Below are 23,528 nucleotides of genomic sequence, written 5' to 3' on the forward strand. Positions count from 1 at the left end.
TCTGACCCCAAAGTGAATGTTCTCAACCACTATGCTAAGGCACTCAAATTACTTTTTTATGCAATGATGTCCCAAAGACTATGCTCAGCCATACTGATTTTCATCTGCCTCTGATAATAAGCAATGCTTTTTTTGTGCCATGTATTCATGTCTCTCCGTTCCCCGCTGTCCCTTTTAATTCAGTGTCATTACTCCATGAAGAAGGCAGCCTCTTTTCTTGGGATTGGCACTGAGAATGTTTGCTTTGTGGAAACAGATGGAAGGTAATGGGGACAGGATCCGGAAGCCTGGTGGGTGGAGGGAAAAATTCATACGGTTTATAAAGCAGTATCATTGTCTGTTAACTACAAAACATAACCGAAAGTCTCAAATCTTTGTCCCTTAGAGGTAAAATGATACCGGAGGAACTGGAGAAGCAAGTCTGGCAAGCCAGAAAAGAGGTGAGAGGGGAGAAAGCAAGAGGGAGAAATAACGTGTGTGCGCGCGCGCACGCTTATGAGAGAGACAGAATAGCAAGGAGAGAATGCAAACAGCCAAAACCATTTCTGTGTGTGGGAGAGAGAAGAGAGCATGTTGGAATTAAAATAGGAAAACTCATTTACAGATGTTCTATTTCCAAGTGCTTCGCTCTCCATGTTCTGTGGAGTTTCCCGGATATTCTTGTTCCCAGGTAGCTGGAGCCTATTAAAACAATGAAATCACCCGTATTCAGGATTCTTGGCTAGAAGCAGCTCTAAGAATGAACCCAATCTCTCCAGCAGGGCCCCAGCATCTCCTCTCCTTATAACTCCTCCCTTTGAGAAATCTGCAGGACAAACCGATTTTCTCTGGGCTGCATTCAGGGTGATTCCTGATTTCTTGACCAACCTATTCTCCCAGGTTGCTTCCAACCCAAAACCCATCTATTACTATCACCCCCTGTTGGGTCTGTATCTAGTAGTTCACTGGCAGAACGTCCTTTCTTCCTTAGCTGCTAGAACATATTAAAACTGAAATATTGGAGAAAGCAAGGCGTGGCTCTGTGCACCTGCTCTGCTCCAGCCAAGGCTGGCCTTAACACCTGCATTTTAAAAAGGGATGTCATTAGGCCGGGTGCGGTGGCTCACACCTGTAATTCCAACACTTTGGGAGGCTGAGGCGGCCAGATTATGAGGTCAGGAGATCCAACCCATCCTGGCTAATACAGTGAAACCCGGTCACTATAACACCACAAAAAAATTCGCCAGGCCTGGTGGCGCATGCCTGTAATCTCAGCTACTTGGGAGACTGAGGCAGGAGAATCGCTTGAACCCAGGAGGTGGAGGTTGCAGTGAGCTGAGATCACACCAGTGCACTCCAGCCTGAGCAACAGAGGAAGACTCCATCTCAAAAAAAGAAAAGTATCATTATTTTGATGTCAGCCATTTTGCTTTTTGGACCAAAAGCCTGCTAGATTTGCTGCTTCTCTCCCATCCCACCGCTGCCTGCTAATGGAGTTTGAGTCCATTCTCCAGTAAGTTTCCAATAGGTAGCAACAAAGTCAGGCATGACTACTGAAAAATAAAAAGCTTGGCTCCTGAACTGGGATACACGTGTATCTATCCTCATAGGAGTTCATCCTCTAACAAGGATGCTTTTATTAAATGTTTTTAAGTTCAAATATTACAGTTCTATTATTGTACTCTTTTTTTTTCAAGTTTTCATAAAAATCACCTAGTCCTGGGGAATGCTAGATCACAATATTTGGCTTGAACTTCTGTATTTAAAATTTCTGCCATTATTGCAGATGTATGACTTCAGGTATGTGTCCATCTACATTTTTTTAAAACATTCCAATGACAAGTGAACTTGATTGCTATCTGGTGGTTTACATGATCAGATTTGACTCGAGTATAATTCTGAGTAACAACTTGTAAGCTCGTTCTGCTGAGAACCGCAGATATTATTTTCTAGTTTTAGTTTCATTTCTTTCTACACAAATTCCTATCAAAAATAATTTGCATATATTATTAATCTTGGTGGGGAATATTAATTGTGTCATGATTGTTTTTCTTCCCTATTTCTCTTTTCCTTCTTCCCTTTCTCCGTTCCCTATTCCCCACTTCTTAAATTTTAAACTTCTCATTACAAAAAATTGTAAATATTTCCTAAAAAACCAACACACACAAAAACCAACAGACTAATATCATAAGCCTTCACATACCCATTCTGTAATCAACAGCCATTAGGCTCCTTTCTATTTCATCTGTACCACATTCCCTCATACCACCACTAGATTGGTTTGAAGCAAACCCTAGACATAGTATCATTTGAACTATAAATAGTTGAGTGTATTTATAAAGGATATATACTCGCTTTAAAAACATACCATAGTTTTGTTTAAAATATAATTTTTAATATCATCAAATCTTCGGTGTATATTAAAATTTCCCCCATTGCCCTTTTAAAAAAATAGTTGGCTTGTCTGAATTAAGGATTCAGATAAAGTTCACAAATTGCATTTGGTTGATATGTCAAATGTAAATGTTTTCTGATCTATGGCTTCCTCCTCCTCCTCCTCTTTCCCCCACTACCATTGATTTGTTGAAAAGATCAGGTCCTTTGTCCTGTAGCACTTTCCATGTTATAGATTTTTTGTGGATTACATCAAGAATTTGAGACCCTAAAGTGCTCACCTCCTCTTCACCATCCGGTTTGTTCTTTATATTTTCTGTAATTTGGCAGTTACATCTTGAGACTCAATGAGATTTAAGCTGTATTTTTTTTTTTTTTAAACCAGGGAGGCTTCATGGGTCCTGCCATCAGGAGATATCCTGTGTCTCTTTTTTGTAATAACATTGATTGGTGGGGTCTGGTATCGTCAGTCTCTCCATCACAATACCTTTCATCAGCTTCTCACTTGATGGGTTTTGCTGCCATTGATGATCATTGTCTAGACCCATTATTTCATTAAGCGATGTCCTAATTCCTTCTCTCCTTCCTTATTGACAGGCATTCTGCTATAAAGAAAAATATTCCTTCTCATTTTGTTTCCCTAAGGAAACACTGCACAGCAAAACAGGATAGACGTCTTATTCTTTCCCTTTATTTATGAATTTTTAAAATAGTAGGTTTGTTGCCTAGCATCCCCTAAAGATAATCCTTATTTTTTTCGTGTCATTAAGAATTCATATTTCTAGCATAGAGGGTTTTATTCCACCACAGTCATTATCATTTTCGTCGCTCAAATTTTTGTTTGTTTTGACAGTGAAAGTACATGAAACGGACATTATACTAAAGTTGAGAACTCAAGTAAGTTTTTGAAAAGTAAAAATTGCTTTAGGCACATTTAAAAGTAGGGCAATGGGGTTAGAGTTGGTATGTCTCCTCAGTTTTCTTTCAAGTCAGCTAATACTTGAGCCTCGATTCACCAAGGACAACTTGCCTCCATTCTGAGATAATACATGATGGCTGGTTCGTTTTTCTCAGTAGCTTCAATCTAGTTGTTTTGTTTCAAGCTTTTAACTTGTGTTGTTTCAGATATAAGGAATAGTAGTACATCAACTATTTTTTCTGCCGGGATTCAACTCCCTGGCCTATGACAATCCATTGAAAAACTGTTGCACAGTGACCTTGTCTTGATGTCATTACAAAGATGGTGAAAACCACAAAGCATCATAGGTTCTAAAGGGCTTACTGACAGGCTCAAACTAGGATGAACACTGAATATTTAGAGACATTTTATTAGAGTTATGAGTGTTAGAAATGACAAATTTTCTTAGGCAATACAGCTCACTGGCAGCATGCAATCAATACTGTTTCTACTGAATTTTCTCATTAACAGCATGAGATATGGGGAAGAAAATCTAGAAGGTTAAATCCAGATTGCAAAAGTTTAATCTCTGGGCTCGTATTTATAGTGAGATCTTTTTTAAAAGGTGAGGAAAACTCATTAATAGACTATAATAGCTTGCAAAGGTATTTTCTCATGACTGTCAGGATGTCATATAGTTTATGAGGAAAAGCCCAATCATTAAAGACACCTTAAATGGTTTTAGTAAATTACTTTTTCTATTGCTTTTAATTATTTTAATGATTGATGTAAAGCTGGTCTTATTTCCTTTCGGTCAGTGGTATGATAAAGCCATAGTTGTCAGTAGTTTGAATACAGGGAAGAATTTTCAAAACCTTTGGTTTCTCCAGGGCTCTGTCACCTACTGACTTGGCTCTACAAGTTTTGGGTAGATGGAATTGATTCTATTTGCCACAGCTGTCTCCCAAGATGGCAAATGGATTTGTTATATACCATCACTTTGATCTGTATGAGTCTCAATTTAGAGATGCAAACGATATATTCTTGCTCTGCCTCACTTTCCATTGAGAAATGACATCTTTCTGTCAAAAGTCAGTTAAATTGGAAAGAGTTTGGTTCAAACACAATAATCCCTGGCAGAAAAGGACGTAAGAATGTATCGCAATGAGCATGCACTTTATAAAACTGAGGGGAAAAAGTGGCTCCATGCTAAATGGAGAAAAAAATAATTTTTAGAGGCAGTAAACATTCTTGTCACTATTTCTCAGGTGCTCTCGAATCTTAATATTCTAGTTGCTCCCCTCACCCCCACATTTGTCTGCAAGTTTTCTTGCACGGCACCTACACAGCGAGCAACACGTCTCTGCCACCATCCTGGAGCAATCCATTTGGAAACAACCTCATGTACTCTTCCTCTATCTGGTTGGCATCGAGTCCTTTAATGGGGACAAAGCGTGTGACTAGCTTGACCGAGATAACCATTCACTGTGTGTGTGCACCCACATTCTCCCTTTTCTTATTTCCCACCAGCACCTGTTCACTCCACGAGATGCAGTCATCAGCTATGTGAGGAGGAATAACCATGATAGAAGTGATACAGATTTTCTTTTCCAGCACATGACAATGGATTTCTCTGTTGCAGCACCTGTTTTGGAGAATGTGTCTCAGTGAGGTTGCCTTATCTCCTCTGATACTGAATTTGTACCTGAGTATAATTCTACATTGTTTTATAACTACACTTACTTTACAAGGAGAGAAGCAAACAGGCCTGCATGATTTACTCCTGGAGCTCTGTTCGTATTCCAATTTTTTTTTTTTTTTTTTTGAGAAAGTGACAGTGATGGCACAATGGAGGCTAAATGTATTTTTCAGGAAGAAATTAGGAGTCATACCAAATGTCAGTTTGCTGTTGCAGCTGAAGTTATTAAATTTCTATCTGGACAATTTACAGAACAAAACATTACAAAAAGAACATGAGAATACTGAATACTGAGAATACTGAAAATGCACACTTGATCTGTTTATAATGCCAAGAGACCACATATTGATAACATTTAAAAACACCCACTGAATTAATGACTATCTCCAAAAAAACCATGTAACTCTCTGGATGCATAACCCTTTATATTTTCCAGCTATTACAGGACAAGCTTAGTGATGACGGTGACAATTTCTTTGTGTTTTGGATCCTTCTTACAGGGGGCAGCACCGTTTCTTGTCTGTGCCACTTCTGGTACGACTGTGTTGGGAGCTTTTGACCCTCTGGATGAAATAGCAGACATCTGTGAGAGGCACGGCCTCTGGCTTCATGTAGATGTAAGTTCATCTGTGTGTACATATCTGTTTAACCTTTGGTCTTTTTGTAGCCTTGGTATGAAATTTTTCTTATTCTCAGAAACTAGATGTGGAGTCCCCAACGCTTTTATTTGTGTTTCACATTGGGGAAAAGAAGTATGCCGCTTTCAGTGAAGTATAAATGAGAAGATTCCAAGGCTTCATACATTTTTAGTTTTCTGGATTCCATTTTGCTTCTTTCACTCCCATGAGCCATCTTTGGTCCTCAAATCTACTGTCATTGAAGTAGCCTTTTGATTTCAATTTCTTCATTTGTAAAGAGGGGGGATCGTGGATGTGGGCTGTAAAGGATCTTTTTGCTCTAAAATTATGATTCCCAACAGCTGGAAAATGCAAAAAGCTACATGACATAATTGCAAGCTACAACTAAAGCAAGTTTTCTCTGGATCTATCAAGTAATTATTTGAGGGGGGTTGAGATAATATACTCTTCACTGTTTTCTAACAAAGCATTGGCTTTTAAAAAAATTTTTTTAAGTCCTGTGGTTATTCAAAATACATATTTCCTTAAATCAAAGGCAACTTTAAAAATTCTACTTCTCCAGGGTTAGAGTGCTGAATTCAGCCAACTATGAACACTTGTTGAGCTTTTTAATTTTTTAAAAGAATTAAAATTTTTTTTTGTGAAACCAGGAGTTAATTAGTTTGATTCTAACCAAAGAGACAAATGCACGTGGTATTTTGGGACCTTTCCTTTGGTGATAGTTTCAGATCCTCCTTATCAGAAGCAATATTCTTTGACTTGCTGAGCAAAGGAAAACAGCATTTGGGGGATATATCCACACATAATTTTGTAGTTTAGATGATTTTATGCTTTCAAAGTGTTTTTTTTCAATCAAATCATATCATGTAGTACAGTGTCTGTGATATGAGTCAAAGTTTACATTAACTATATACTAACATTTGGTAAGAGCAACAGTAGTATAAAGTTCACTAGAGTTATTGCTTCTATTAGTATGCCAATGGCAATACTTCAGGCAGATTATTTGTGACTTAATGGGATTTTAGCATTTGTATCTGTTCATATTTCAACTTATATCTTATTGATTTTTATAGACTTAGAAGCATAACAATACATTATATCCTAAAAGATAATATGAAGTGAGAATTTTTTAACTGTAGAAATAAGGGGAAAAAATCAAATACATCAGCAGTTATACCTAAATATTATACTCTCATAAAAGAAACATCACATATGGATTATATAGTTTATGTAGTTTTTGTAAAATGGAGAAAAGTAAATAGTTTATGTAAAACAGTAAACACAGCAGCTTTTAAATTGGGAGCAACATTAAGAGATTTATGGGGCTTAGAGAAAATTGTGATTTATAAGTATGAATGAAAAGCTCTTTCAGTTTTCTAAAAATTAAAGGTTGAGTCTTTGAAGAAAACATCTTTATAAGGGAATGTAAACCACACCAAATTATCCTATTTGTGCATAGTATGCCCATCTGGCAAATGCCTATAGTATTAGATTAAATTTGACACAAGCCTATCTGGCTTATTAAAGACAGTGTTTACCCATCCTTTAGTATTGTGGGTGTCAAATCAATAAAATGTTATTACAGGAACATGTAGCTTATGTTGAAGAAACTTCATATGCCATAGGTACTTTATTAATTTTAAAGAGAAAATATTAACAAATTGCAATAATTGCTTGGACCCGTTGGAAATCTTCTAAATGGCATTTTAAAGCTTTTTAAAAATATTACAAACTGACATTTATCTCTTTTTAAAAATGAAACGACATTTACTTTTTCTTCTGGGTTTTCAGTAAAACAATGCTGCTCTGCATACATACCACGTTTTATTAATTCTAAGATGCACTTATTTGAAAAAAATTTAACATCTCTGAAATTGGTATTTTGATGTCAATTTTTATTAGTAGTACACAAAAAAATGGGGATGCTTACATTTGATAGTGTCTTCAATTTGGTAATATATTGCATTTTTAAGCAACTGAATAAGAAAAACTAGTTTTATTAGACTCTTTCACCTCCAGTACAGTTCTTCCTTCATGAGGGCAATTGTTATGCTAGCTTCTGTCTGAGAGCAAAATGTCGGACTGGTCTAGCTCTTTTTAAAATCAGAGGTTGTAGCTGCTGGAAGCCTCATTCCCAGCAAAGCTTCCTATTCTTTCACCCATTCTTCATTCCAAGTCCCATAGAAGGCAGCAAACATATTTAAAATCCTGGGCTTTAGAGGCTGCCAAATCTCAATTCCATTCCTTCCTTCACTTCCCTTTCAGGATTGGTTCTACTATTAATTTATTAACCAATTAAAGACAAATATATAAAAAATGATATACTGTGGTGCCTCACATATAGTAAGAGCTTAATAAATGACAATCTTTATTGAGATGGAAAGCCAAACTCCATCATTTAGGTGATTGGTTTGATAATTTCACAGGTTCTGGAGTTAGGAATTAGAGTAAAGCAAATTAAAGTATGGTATTTACATCAGGGGTGTTTTATTTATTTATTTTTTAAATAAATTTATGGATGAGCTGTTCCTAATCCTGCCAAAGTACTTTGTAAACTGGTGAACTAATACCTTGAAAGAGTTCTTGTGATTTCAAAACTTAAATCCAGTTCACTAGAATTGGGAGATGATTATTTACCTTTCTGGAGAAGGAGTGGAGGCAGAGGCTAGCTCAGGGAGCATGAAGGAGTAGAAGTGTAGGGTATGAGGCAGGTGGAAAGGGTTAGCGAGTAAACAGGTGTAACTGAGTAGACTAATTAATCCTTCCTGTAGTTGTCACTGAAAGGTTCTCAGAGAGGTTGGGCAATAAGAGAAGTGAGAAAAGTAGGTAATTTAGCATTTAGGATATGTAATGAGAGTCAAGAAAAATGTGATATGTAAGTCATCTTAATATTCGCAAGGACCAAGTTCTCAAAATCCAGATCTGGGAGATCCTCAGGTTTAGGCTGGGATAAAATTTTCCTAGATGCTGAGGACATTTGCCTTTGTGGCTCAGCCTTAGTCGTACATGGTCCATTGTGAATCCAAGTAAGGGAGAAAATGCAACAGGAAGGGAACTTGACTGACAATACTAAGTTACTAATCCTTTACCTGGGAATCTTTGGGATTTGAACACACAACATCCTTGAAACACATCAGACCTCACAGGCCTCTGGGGACCCCATCGAGTTGTTGGAGACTCTAGCCCATGGGATCAAGGCTGGTGCTAATATGAGGCCAGTGGGATTCGCAGGGCTCAAATTTTAAGAAGGATTCACTCTTAGGGCCTTGCAAGAGTCCAGCTCTGAGACTGAGTTCCTCCTTGAATTATGCACCCTACTGACTCATTCACTTTACCCTAGTCTCAGCTGTCAATGAAAGTTGTTTTTAAGTGGGATTTAAGGTCACAAAGTTGCTTGTGCTGTACTTTCTCATTATTGGCTACCAATGGGCCCAGCTTTTGTAATATTCTGAGGATCATGGAGATACTTCATTTTATCTTCCATATCTGTGGTGCATACAACCTTGCCACTTCCTTCTACGTATTAAGGTCTATCTATGCCTTTAAATTCCATAGCCAAAAACAGAAGTTGCTACATCCTAAGCAACTCCTGAACTTACCTATTGCCTGAAGCATCTCTGTCACCCTCATTGCACATGCTATACTCCCCACTTTGGCCAAATTGTCACCTTCCTTAAGTAATGGTGTTAACATGACAAGAGAATAGGCTTCGAATTTCATATCTGATTTTTGTCATTGGCAAGACCTCGGACAATTTACCTGAACACCTCTGAACTTTTTTAGAAGTGGAAGTGATCATAACTCCATTCTTAATGGAATGCTGTAAAGTTTAAATAAACATGGAAAGCATTCAGTACAGCCCAAGCTAGTCCCCTCAAATTCTCAATTCTCAAATTCCTTTAATGTCCTACAAATTAAAATTTATGTCGGCTCCATTTTCAAGAAACATACTAACTTTTGTATTTCTTGCATCAATTTTTCTCCCTTTGCTCCAGACCTGTTGACTATGGGATTTTATCTGAGCTCCCCTCTCCTTTGCTCACAAAATTTATTTCTTCTGCGGATAACTTCCTTATGTCCCAAGCTTGCTCTCTCTCTCATTTGTCCTTGTTTCATTTGCAGATATTTCTGAAAGCCATTTAGCTAAAATTATCTAATTTTTCATTAACAGATATTTCCACCTAGATCATTCTAGTTGGTCTTCTATCTACCATGTCAATAATATGCCTTGTTCATTATGTAGAATGCTAGTCCTTAGCCCATGTCTCATCAAACACTGAATGGCAAAATGTTAGCATTGTGAAGATGTTGTCTATGTTAGAGTCTAAGCTACAAGAGGGCATAGACTTTGAACCTCTTCATCCACACATAGCTCAGTTGGTTAATATACTAATATATGATGTGTGAATTTATAATTCTAAGGGTCAGTGAGGGCTCATCTGTTGTGATGAGGTTGTGGTTGCCTGAGTAGAACCAGTGATCAGAATTTCCTGGGGTACAAATCGGTTAGCATGACATAAAACGAAATATCAAATAACGTGGATTGAGGTCATCACTGAGGGTTTTCTATGACAATCCACTGGTAAACAAATAACATTGAAATAACATTGTTTTGGTACTGTAAATATCTCAACAGGCTTCTTGGGGTGGCTCAGCTTTGATGTCGAGGAAGCACCGCAAGCTTCTGCATGGCATCCACAGGTAAACGTAGTTTCCTGGTGTACAGCCAACTTTTGTCAGGCAAAGGGATCTCTTTGGACTAAGTGATATTTTGAAAATAGGAAAAAACAAAGTAATTGTTTTCCTTAAATAAACCAAAAAAACCCAAAAAGACAAAAAAACCAAATTCCTTAAACCACTCAGACAAGGGGTTCTGTAGGACAGTAAACTGTATGAGTACTGATAATGATAGTATTCCATTGCCTGTGGAAACTAATTGAGTCCTCTCCCTTCTCTGTCCCTTTGTTTAAAAAATAGGGCTGACTCTGTGGCCTGGAACCCACACAAGATGCTGATGGCTGGGATCCAGTGCTGTGCTCTCCTTGTGAAAGACAAATCTGTAAGTTTTCCTCGTGTTCTTTGGGCTTCAAGGGGGTTAAGTCACTGTGTTTGCCAAGGTCTTCATTTTTGCTCACCTTTTGGCGACTTGGGCAAGGTGTAAATTGAAGGTCTTTGGGAAATGTTGATGGTCTCTAAATGGAAGACAAAGAAGCCTAGATAAAATATTTAGTGATTCTGCTCAGGTAATTGTGTGGATTTGATTTAGGTATTATATAATCTCATTAGTTACAGCAAAATGGTCTCTCTCACCCGCATTTGGATTATATTTTAAAACTCAGTTTTAAACATTGCCAAGATTTTTTTCTCCTTGATTAAGTCTGGGATTTAAGTTATCTTGAAACTTCTGCTCGCTGAGAAAGTGGAACAGATGTGTGTCATACGTTAAATTGAATACTTAATACGCTTAGCTGGGGCTTAACAGCCCGTTTATATGGGAAGACATTTGTTCAGGGCTGATCATCGAACACTGATTTATTAGGGGATTGCTCATCCCAAATAGTTGGTACTTAGCTTCTTTTGGAATGCTAGGGAGAGTTGGAAACTTGTCTGGATAACTGTGAGGCAAGTGGGAAAAAAGTTGAGGCTCCTGTTGGCCGGAGGTATAAACTCTGTGTTTTCCATGGGTTAAATAAGGATCCTTGTGGGAAGTGGCCCAGGCTGGGAAGTGCTACTTCATTCTTAGAAATGCCTCCTCAAGATCTGTGTTCAGCATGTGGGTGATCTTTCTCAGCCATCTGTTTACATTTTTTTCTTAGGGGACTCCCTTTGCCAATGTTAAAGTCATTTTCTGTTTTTAAGGAATTTTATTTCAAATGAAAACTATTTTTAAAACTTGAAACCTAGTCTTGCATGTGTAGCTATTTACAACTTTGTAAAGAAATTGTGATATTTATATGCTAGTGCCCTAGTGCATTTTGACATGATCAAACAGAATGTCCATCAGAAACTAGGAACAGGTTTTGCTTCTATAGAAATAGACACCACCAGAAATATGAATCAGTTCCTTCATGTTTTATTAGGTTGGATATAGTTGAATGTATTCAATACCATTTAATTTTTAAATTTAAGTTTTAAAATTCTGGTGTGACCGTATTTGTAACTGAAAGGTAGTTTAAGATTACTATATTGATTGTGAACCAAAGAACATAATCGACTTGCCCATAGGTACACATTTAGGATGGTACAGAGATAGGAATTTACCCAAGTTTTCTTTTGGTCTAGGTGTAAGAACAAAAATATATCAAAAGCATCCTTAATGAGTGAGGTATTTTACATGTGCTTTCTACCTAAATCAGACAATATGAATGACAAACTTATCTGTTGGTGTGATACGCTAAGGAGTGGGGAACTTAGACTAAAAATTTTATGACTACTCTTAAATAACTTTCTAGCTTTCATACACTTTTCTTGTTAAATATTTGAGTAATTTAGCCAACAACCGAATTACGTTTATGTACTTGAGCCAATTTAAATTTTTCTGGATCATGTAACTCCTTAACAGGGTTTTATTGTTTTTTGAAAAAAAATTCATTCCTGGATCTTAGTGACAATAGTAACCACGTCTATTTTCATGGCATGAATTAAGAGGTTAGGGGAATTCTATTCATTTTGCAAAGAACTGAGCACTTTCAGAAAGTTACCTGATTTTTTTTTTTTAAATGAAAAGACTGTTTTCAATTTAAATGGAATAGAAAGCTGAACCATGAGATATGAGATATGGCAATCAGTTTAAGCTTTGTGTTGGCAGTTTTCTATCTCTTTTGTACCTGGTTTCTGCCTGTTATTCTCTCTTCCATATCATTAATTCATTCCATCAACCAGCATAAATGATTTGTGTAGGCTAGACACTGTGCGATTCTAGGCTCTTATAGCCTTGAATCAGACATATTCCAGAGACAAAAAGCTTATAATCTCAGAGAAGACAATGAACAAAATGCAGATATTTAATTTTTTAACTGCTATTTTGATAAGTGCACCAACAAATGTCAGACTCCGTTGATTGTAAAAATCAACAGGCATTCCAGCCTCCTTCTCTTCTTGCCCATCTCCCAATATTCACCTAACTAGCCTCCCCTGCAGTTTCCTTATGACGTAGATATGTCTAATGTGATGTAGGAAAATGTGATGAGGACCTTGAGAATTTTATACGAAAGCATTCTTCTCACATTTTTCTACCTTGAATGCAGTTGCATCAGACTTGATATATGGGTAGTTACCATAAAGCAATTACCCTAAATTTAAAAAATTAATATGCACAGAATGACAGAAACAAAGGAAAAGTCTTGGATTGGGGTAATTTTGAAATGTTGCACCCCCAAAACGTGACTCCTTTCAGATTTTGTGATATCACTGGTTAAAATTAAATGTTCTTACTACTGAAACCATCTCCATTGGGTACAGTTAGTTGCAGCCAAATGCACCCTTGTCTGATATAGAGAAGAGCATGTTACTTCAGTAATACACAGTAGGGAGATCTATGATGTTCCAGGTGGAAGGAACATCATGTAAAAATTCTTTAAGAATGTCCTTTTAAAAAAAATTAAAAAACTGAAAAAGAAAGCCTATTTTGGCTGAGGCATAGAGAATAATGTGAAGACTGACATAATATGAGACTAAAGGATCAAGCAGTGGGTAGATCATGAAGGGTCTTAGAGACTATTGTGGTGATTTTAGACTTGATCTTCAGAACAATAGAATAACTAAAAGTTATTGGAAAATATTTTCATTTAGGACAATGAATTGGAGGGGAACAAGAATAGATAAAAGACTAAAAAAAGGCTTGTAATATCCTATGCCAGAGTTGATGGCAAGAGAGATGGGAAAATGTGAAATTTAGTATACATTTTAGCTGTCAATTTAGGGCTGAAATATCAACTATTGATTCTCAATTCATTATCAATTATTATGGGAGATGAGAGAGAAACAGGTGTTGTGTCCATCTCCCTAAATAGAATCATTCATTCAGTTGCAGTATCAGTAACCAGGATACAGCAACTGAATGAATGATTCTATTTAGGGAGATGAAGATCACTGGAGGAGACGAGTTGAGAGTGAAACACCTTTCAGTGTTGCTCACACTAAATGTGAGGTTCTTCTGAGGTATTCAAGTGAGGAAGTCACATAGGAGGTTGACATATGGACCCAAATCTAAGAAGTCTGTATGGTAAAGTCTATTACAGAATTGTTGACACATAGATGACATGTGAAGTCATAGGAATGGGTTAGATGCCTTGGGAGGATCCTTGGAATTAGAAGAAAATAAGGTCTAGAACTTAGCCCTGAAAAACTTTAGCATTTAGAGATTAGATAGAGGAGGAAGGTTTCTCCATGAAGGCTGAGTCAGAATGGCCAGGGAGATGGTGGGAAGACCACAAAAGAGTGATGCTAACCAAACAGAGAAGAATATGTAGGAGAGAAAAAGTCATCTCTTTGCCTTACCCATTGCAAGGTTCATGGCTGACTTTCCTATAACAAAAGACATTGACAAAAGAAAAGCGTAACAAGTATGACAAGAGTCCCCAGACTTACCAAGATAAACTGACACCTCCCCAGTGTTGTTTCTAAGACTGTTTCCCTCCTTTAAAGTGCTTATAGTTACTATTTGTAATTATGACTTCTCATGTAATATCATTCTCTCCCACTAGAAGGTAAGCTGCATGAGGAGAAAGACTATCATATTCACCATTTCGTTGTCAGTGCCTAGCAAGTATTCACTGAAAAGGGAAAAAAAATCTAGTATTTAAAAACTGAATGGCTAATTAAATACATTAATCATCCTCAGAAATATCTGCCTTCATGTCAGCAGTAACTAAGAATTTGAATTTTTCCCTCGCCCCAAATTATTCCTTTTGAGAACTCCAAGATACAATGATTAAAATTGTAGTTGATGAGCTCTATTGCTTAGGTCCTAACACAAGGCTTGTGTTAGGACAATAATTGGTGAATAGTGATTTTAATTGGTACTTCTTCTGTTGATGTAAGAGGATAACTCTAGTTTAAAAGACAGTAAATTACTTAGTAAATACACTGCTGTTCAGGCATTTGTACCTACAAAGCTCTGACATCCACAATGCTGTTTTCCTGATTGACTGGTAGCTTTTGCATTTTTGATTTCCTGTGTTAGTAAATAGGACTGCTTCAGGAACAAAGCACAGCTGTTGCTCTCAAAGTTGTACTATCTCTAACCCCCTTTGAATCACGGGGATAAAAAGAAAATCAGGGATTTAAAAAAAAATCTGATTATAAATAGGTTGACTTCAGAGGTAAATGCGGGATTTGCATGGCTGTTTTGGATCAAAGACAGTTTTCATGCTTTGATCTAAAATAAAAGGCAATATATTCTAAGAATCAGTTACATAGATGGAGAAAAATCTCAGTATCAGCTTTTTGATTTTTAGTGTTTATGAGACAGATTTTTTAGTTCAAAAAAAAAAAAACCCCAGCAGGTATGAGAACATGAAACATGCTAATCAGATGGCATTTTAAGTATAAATGATTCCTCTTTATTTCTACCTACCATTATCATTCCATTTGAACTCACAATGCTTTTCTGTTGAACCTAGCTGCTACAGAAAACTCAAGTGAATTTTTCTTTACTTTTTTTAGAAAGACTATGTTGACAGTATGGATTTTTAAAAATCATGTTCATTTTTACTATTATTTCAGAAGTAACTCATGTTCATCATCCAATGAGTCTGAAAATTCATATAAAAAGAAAGTTGAATGAAAAGCAACACAGAATACTGATATCTGAAGATGCCTTTTATGGATTTCCCAATGTATACCTACATTTAAATGTGTGCACACCATCCTTCATCTAAAAAATTTGCAGTATATCTTTGCTTTTAGCATGCATTTTCTATTTAACGAAATTATGAAAACTGTTTCATGTCAATATGGATGCTATTACAATTTTAATAGCTGCAGAAAGTCCTATCATTTTGATGTATCATAATTAACTTGGCCAACCTCTTATTGCTGACCAATCAGATGATTTTAATTTTTGTCTATTACAAATTTGGTTACCATCTTTGAGACTAAATCTTTTTGCACAAACTTGAGTCTTACTTTAGCATAAATCCCTAGAAGTGGAAGAGCAGTATCTAGCTTTCATAATGCTTTTTAAATACAGGTTTCCTAATCTTTCTTCAAAAGCATTTACATTCTCATTACCAGTGTGTGTGTGTGTGTGTGTGTGTGTGTGTGTGTATGCATATGTTTTTGTTCTAACCTTTGACATCACAGGCATAGTTTTGTCAATTTGATAGGCAGACATTTGTACACTTACTGACACAGATGCAAACATTTTCCTTCTAATTTTATCTCTTGACATTTTATACCTCCTTCTCAGGGATCTTCTTTGGCTCAGTGTATTGACACGCAATTGTAAATTACCTAGGTTTTAAATATGAGGCCTTGGAGATAAGCTTGCAAGGCTTTTCCTTTCCTTTCATCTTCATTCTAGAGGAGGCTCGGAATATAGACCCTCCCCGCCCCCCCACTTTTATTTTTGGAGAAGGAGTAGCAAAAAAAAGAAGAGTGGGATAGTCATTCAACACAGTTATTGAGGATGTGCTGAGCCACACACTGCAATGTAAAGAAAAAAAGGAGACTAATGTCATTTCCCAGAGTGGTTGCCAGGAAAAGACAGAATTTTTGCTGGAAAATATAACTGAGAAGGTTACTTAGCCCCATTTTCATTTCTGTTCTGAATGATTGATATTACAAATGACAATTATTACATGCCCGTTAAAAAGTGTGCAAGTAAAGAAAGAAAGAAAATACATTTTTCTTTTAAATCAGAGAAAGTAGAACAAACTGAATCTGGTTTTGTGGGGATTTCTTTCCTAGCTCTTGCTTTTCTTCACAGAATTCCTATGGAAATGCCATTAGATGGTTTCAAAATACTGAACAATCTGATCAAAGAAATTTTTTCTCTCCTGCCAGAGAACACTCACACTTTTTCTGTACAGGTACATTGTAAATTTATTTAGGATGACAGCCTACCAGCTAATGCAGCAGAAAATGGGGAAGGTAGGTGTTTAAAACTGATTAGAAAGGAGAAACATTTGACTTGTAGGGGAGATATCAATCTCTTGTGCTTCATGCTGCCATAATCATTCTCTGTGTCTGGGCTGTTCTTGCTTGAGCTCAGAAAATTCTTCCCAGACCTTTCGGCAAGGTTGAGAATCAAACACAGAGAACTCATTGATTTCCTGATTGGTAAATACTCTTTTTAATTCCTGTATTTTAAAACTTATAATAAGCAACAGGTAATTTTCTTTCCATGAAGTTTTGCAGATGCATCACATTAAAAAACATGATTTCATCAGTAATCACAAACACCTCTGTCATTTCTGCTTTCCTTCTCTAAAAGGTAAAGGGATAATGTTAGAACCTCCTGTGTTAAGAATCCATTATCTATTTCTCCACCAAACCAATAACATTTTTAGGATTTATTTGTTGGTATTACCATTGCCATTCGTTTTAACAAGAGAATTTGCATTTTGCTTTAGATCCTTGACCCATACAGCTCAGAATATTGCTTCTATTGCTGACTGTGGCCCCAAGAGATGTGTTATTATGTAATTGTGATTGTACTACCTGATCTCAATCATCAGTTACCGTCTAGTCATAAATGTGTACCGGTCCTAATGCAGGGCTTGAACTGGGCACCACAGTTCTTAGAATCATCTGTGTAGTACACTGAGAGCTACTTGAGGACAGAATGGGTCTCACTCACCACTATTGCTCCACTACTGAGTATAAAACCCAAGCCTCAGCTAATTCTCAAAAAAATGTTTCCTGAAGTGACTAAGTCTGTATCTATTTCCAATACCACCAAATGGCAATGTGTTTTAAGTTTTTTACCCACAGTGTGGAGTAATACGCCCTTCATCATGCATCCTGATCTTTCAAGTCTCAAAGCATGTCCCTTCTCGCTAATATATAGGAATTGTTTTGAAGGGGTATGGAAATCATTTGTCTCATCCACATGGCTTGATGTAGCCATTACCTCCCTCTCATCCCATCCCATGTTGGCACTTTAAAAATCTTGACTCTGGGTTGTGCCAACATTTGGCCTTTTACCTACATGCCTTAGAGACCAATAATAAACCAGTGACTCATGGTTTCCTTTTTCAGAAACCATATTGTATTTCCCCTAGGAAGTTATTTTTGTTTTAGTATCTAATGATGCTGTCTTTTATTGGAGACTGGACAAGTAGAAGAGACACTTGCTTTTCTAAGGCTCCCTGGGTCCTCTCTTGACCCCTTCTAATGAACAGAATGACATTCACAATCTGCCAGTTCGCTGCAAATGGCTGTCTGTAATGTTGGATGCAGCATCTCGGCCAACGGTCTCCCAATTTCATCCTTGAGTTCCTTCAAAACTCTTGGGTGACTGCCACCTGGTCTTACTGATTAAGCTACATTTATTTTGTCAGTTTGGCTTAGATGAGTTGGGGTTTTGCCCATTATTGGATTTTATATTTTCTGCCTGTTTCTGCAGAACCCTGAGGGTGTAGGAATCTCTCTAACACCCTTCCAGGTAACGAATTCACTCATCTTGGCAGTCAGCCTGTTTCATTGTGGAACTCAAATCTTTGCTTCTCTGCCAGTCATCACAGAGGACTTCAGATTTGCTAAAAAACGACCAGAAAGAAAAATATGAAATTCTGCCTTTGTGTCCTTTTTTCATTTGATAAAAGACCAGCAGTTGAAAAATATCCCAGAGAGAGGATTCTATTTACACACTTTTTTTTCCATCTCAGCTTGAAACAAAACTGATTAGGGTTCCACAGCATAGAAAGATTATATAAACTAAAATCTAAGAAAGGAAGAAACATAAGATTAAGGGAATAAAAGGAAGCCTGGAATGAACGTAATAGAAAAATTTATGCCATACTAAGCACGCTACACCTGCCTCGGGTAGGCTAGAATTTGGTTTTACTGTTTTTAAAGGATTGCAAGTATCTGCCTTTTTGCCTTTTATTTTACTATTAACTCGTGGCAACAAGGCCTTCTCTTTTTAAGTTCTGGGATATGTGTGCTAAGCATACAGGTTTGTTACATAGGTACACATGTGCCATGGTGGCTTGCTGCACCTGTCAACCTGTCATCTAGGTTTTAAGTCTCGCATGCATTAGGTAATGTTCTCCCCTCCCCTTGTCCTCCACCCAGGGACAGGCCCTGGTGTGTGATGTTCCCCTCCCTGTGTCCATGTATTTTCATTGTTTCTCTCCCACTTATGAGGGAAAACTTATGGTGTTTGGTTTTCTGTTCCTGTGCTAGTTAAGGCCTTCTCTTTTACCACAACTCTGATAAGATACTTGAGGCCCTTTTGAGTTCTTGGAATAAATCATTCTATTTGTTTTTCTTTGTACAATTGTAGTGGTCATATTGGTTGTTTCCAAGGAAGATATCTTAAAACATACCTGATAATTCCAATTAAGCTTTCTAGATTTGTTGTTTGATGGCCAAAATATTTCAGGGAGTTAATTTTTTGCTTCCATTTCTCTCTCCTTTTCCGGCACATCAATTAAATATATATTAAGCCTGTTCCTTTTTTTTCTTCTATTTTATATGTTCCATAATTGTCTTTCCATGTTTCATTGTGTACAGTTTCTTCTGACCTATCTTGAAATTCTCTAATTTTAGCTAATCTGCTGCTAAAGCTATTTTGATATTGTCTTTCTAGCTTTATAATTTCTAATGGATTCTTTTCACCTATATACTGTCTTCTCTAGGTTCTTGATGTTTCTAAGATTAGTTTTTATCTGCTTGAACACTAAGTATATTTACCATCTCTTTTGTTAACTTCAATATCTAGTTTCCCTTTGGTGTTATTACCATTATTTCTTGTGTCTGTGATTCCTGGCTCTCATAATTGTCTAGAGAGCTACCTTATAATCCTTGATGGCTTAATATTTTATTTGAAATGTTACCCTTAGGAATAATTTGAGACCTGAAGTGATCTATCTTTATAAAAATGGAACCTCTATTTTCATTTTTATGAGCATCTGAGGGAACTGGCAGTTTAGGACCAATGTTTGACATTTTTTCTGGATCTTCGAGGTATAGCCTGCACATCCATTTCATGGTGGAGACCTTTGGGTCCCAAACAAGAAAAGGGATTTCTTTCTTGGCATTAAAGACAATGAACACTTTTGAATTTTGTTTCCTGAACCCTTTAGGATATCTGGTGGTAAGAATTGATAACACTCCAGGTCTCCAAACTTGGTGGACATAGACCTCAATGTTTGTTCCCTCCCTTCTCACCATTCTGGTTCTTGTCTTGACTGTCCTCCCCAACTCTGAAAATGTCCTGGAGTAGGAACGTCTCTAGGTTACCTCCTTGAGTTCCCTTTCCCCCCCTTTGTACCTCCAGCAGTTTATCCCTGTCTTGTGGAGGTCTGCTAGGCTTTTCATTAGATGCAGTTTTTATATTTTGTTCCAGGATTCCTGGCTGTCTTCAGTGGGAGGGACTCTAATTCATCTATTCCTTTATTAGAATTGATATGTACCACATTTTGGATTTTTAGTAATTAGCAGCTGTTCAGTACTGCCACTGGAAATAAGCATTTGTTTATTCAGTCTTTCATTCAACCTGAAAATATGTCGAGACTACTATATGTTCAGTGAATAAGACATGCTCCCTACCCTAAGTTAACTCAAAGGTTAATAAGAAAAACATTTTAAGCAAACAATTAACATATGCTATTCTTTAGTTATGTAATGGTTAAAAAGGAGTTGGAGAATGTAGATAAGAGAACACTGCTGAAAAGGCTGAAACTGTTGCAGCAGAGATGACTTAAAATATCAGTTACTGGTATTTTCTTTCCATATTTTAAAAGTAATATATGATCACACTATCAAACAGAGTCAAGCATAATTAAGAACACAAAAATTACTTGTAAAACACCAGCCAATATTAAATCATTTAAAATTTTCTTGAGATGCATGTTAATATGTCTATGCTAAGTATAAATTAATATATTTTGCTTATATAACCAGCATCTTGCTTTCTTTACTTCTACCCCTTCTTATGATCTAAAAAAAAAGTGTCCTTGGGTTTAAAGAAGCTTGAGAATATTTCTTTATTCACGGCCATCATTACCACGAAAGCAACTAATTCAGCACCTTCAGCCAAGTTCAGAGGTGTGCATTACATGAAAGTCTGCATATGTTTTTAGAAGCTTTCTTCCTATTACAAAATTTGCAACACCTCCTCCCCCATCCAGATACTTCTTACAACTGTAGTTACTGGGGTAATCAGTGACTGTCAGAAACATGGGAAGCTAAACCTGTCTTGTTCAATTAGGAGATATTGGTATTTGGAAATATCATCCAGCCATCTAATTTTTCTTGTGGAATTTTGTCATCTTTTTGTGACACACATTAACTATTCATCTATAGAGAAAGTCTCCAAGTGATACCAGATTTTCGTATGAGCAAATTATCCCATTATATGTACCAAATGAAACCCAATATTGTACAAAACCTGCATATCAACTAGAGGAAATGTGAAATAGTCCAAAATGAAAATAATTTGTAAAAACAGCATTAGTGCATAAACTGGAGGAGAAAAGTAGAGGAATTTTAAGTAAGGGTCAGAAGACTGGGTAAGGCATGAATATAACTTGATATTACATTTCTGAAATAATCCCATTCATTGGATCAAATGGCTGTTGATTGTTTTGCAAGTCCATCTTGCTGTAATCATTATAGCTTCAGAATATATTTCATCTAGTAGAGTAAGTCTATATTCACTTTTACAAAATGACTTTTTATTCATTCTTCCAAACAGTTTTCAAAAACTTAAGTTTAAAAAACTTCCACTGGGGAGTTTTTCTAAGGTTTATATTAAACCTACACGTTAATTTCAGAAGACTTAACATCTTTGTATGATTTTAGCCTTCCAACCTAGTAATATTCATTCAGATCTCATTTATTTCACACAAAGGTTCTTTTTAACTTTGTTATAAATTTCAAATATGTACAAAAGTAGAGATGAACTTCCATGAACCCATCTCATGGTTTTTAGCAAGGATCAATTCATGAGAAGTTTCATATCTACTTCTTCCCCCTCTTGCCTGTGTATAAAAAAAAAAAGAAAAAAAAAAGACATCAGTTTACCTGTAAGTATTTCAGTTGTAATGGCTTTTCTAATAGAGGACCCTGCATATGTTTTGCTAGGATTATTTATACATTTTATATTATTATATATTTTGTTTTTTAAACCTTCTAACTGCTAAGGCTGATGTAAGAAAAACTTTTGAAATATTTACTTATATTTATTTAACTACTTTACCAAATCGCTAGCTAATTGGTTCTGAGAGATTTTAAGTTATAATCATATTCTTAGAAATGCAAGAGAATATCAGTATAAATTGTCATTTTATTCTAATATCTAAGCTTCATATTGGTTACAATTATAATGCACTTATAGAATTTTCAAAAATATGTTCAGTAAGAGTAAACAGAAGACATTCTTGTCTTTGTAATTTTATTGAAGTTGCCTTAACTTATATATGCTTAATATTGAGAAATTATCTAGTATTGAGTTTTACCATATATCTTTCTATTATCAAATAAGGCAATTCTATCAATTTACTCCTTAAACAAAATTAAATTTATGTTAATAGATTTTCTATATTACTGATTCACCTCATTTTATTACACTAAATTATTTTAATATATTATAGTGGATGATTTTTGCCTCCATGTACATGTGATCACAATCTATTCTTTGTGTTTTATCTTGGTTGGATAGTATTTTGAGGACAGTTTTAAAATGTCTTTTTTAAAAAAAATTTCAATAACAGGCATCGGTTTTTAGAAATGTTCAGGAAATGTAATAAAACTCTTGCTCAGTAGTTTTGGGGTGGATGATTCTTTGTGTGTTCAGTTTTTAAATTTTCATTGAACTATTAATTTTCTGCTGTAGTTGAGTTCAATATTTTCTCAAATATATTTTGCTAAGATTTTCAAAGATCTTAGCATAATTTATGCCATGTCTTTATTTTTATCTCATTTTTGTCTTGTATTCCTGCCTGAAATCTTGATTTTTAATTAAAAAATTTTCCCTGATTACTTATTTTTCTCTCCATGAGGAATCACTTTTTGCATTTTTCATGTCCTTATTACATTTATGTAATTAATATTCTATTTCTCCTGATTTATGTTTTTGTTCTGTAAGAATGCTGTTTTACATTTGAGGACAGTTTTGGCTCAGCTCCTTAAGTTCCATTTTGGAGTGTTCTCCTCTAAATTATTTTCCAATTAATCTATAATAACCATGTTAGTTTATTCTGAGCAAAGACTGATTTATAATAGTGATTTTAATCTCCCAAGTGCTTAAGATGTGTTATGAAATTCTGGTTTTTATTGTACTCAGATAATGATCAGAATGAAACCAGAGATAGAGTGACAAATTTTTACCTTTTACACTCCATAGTTATTCTTGGAAGGATATCTTATACAAAAAACCATTTTTAATTCACACCCTCTTTCCCAAGTAGATAAACAGGCTTCAGAGTTGGGGAGGGAAGAGGCCTCTCTGAAGAGAAAGCAATTCTTAAGTATAAGTGTAAACCCAGGGCACCAAGAAAGAATAGAATCTCCCTGTAAATGAAAGGATAACAGGTTCTTTCCTGTCAGCTCAAATTCTACGTGAAACTCCATGTGGGAAGCCTCCCCCTCCATCTCCCATGTCAATATGGTCAAGCAGCAACTAGAGATGGCCCTTTATCTAGGCATTAGAGTGCCTGGGGTAGCCCCATGTTCCTGCAGGCTGCAGAGTGGCTGGTATGGAGGATCATCCAAAAGTGACTGAACATGAACAAGACAGAAAGACGCC

General features: G+C 36.1%; 1 protein-coding gene across 1 annotated transcript in view; it reads left to right on the top strand.

Annotated features, from left to right (window-relative positions):
• GADL1 (glutamate decarboxylase like 1) overlaps window positions 1–23,528 on the top strand; it is a 137,936-nt gene that overhangs the window by 21,765 nt on the left and 92,643 nt on the right. Inside the window, exons 7-11 of the mRNA XM_026454197.1 lie at window positions 184–263; window positions 386–440; window positions 5,471–5,587; window positions 10,245–10,309; window positions 10,586–10,667. Of these exons, the coding sequence (XP_026309982.1) occupies window positions 184–263; window positions 386–440; window positions 5,471–5,587; window positions 10,245–10,309; window positions 10,586–10,667 (399 nt within the window). The remainder of the gene's footprint in view (window positions 1–183; window positions 264–385; window positions 441–5,470; window positions 5,588–10,244; window positions 10,310–10,585; window positions 10,668–23,528) is intronic.

This window comes from Piliocolobus tephrosceles, chromosome 2 (genome assembly GCF_002776525.5).
Source record: "Piliocolobus tephrosceles isolate RC106 chromosome 2, ASM277652v3, whole genome shotgun sequence".
Lineage (NCBI taxonomy): Eukaryota > Metazoa > Chordata > Mammalia > Primates > Cercopithecidae > Piliocolobus > Piliocolobus tephrosceles.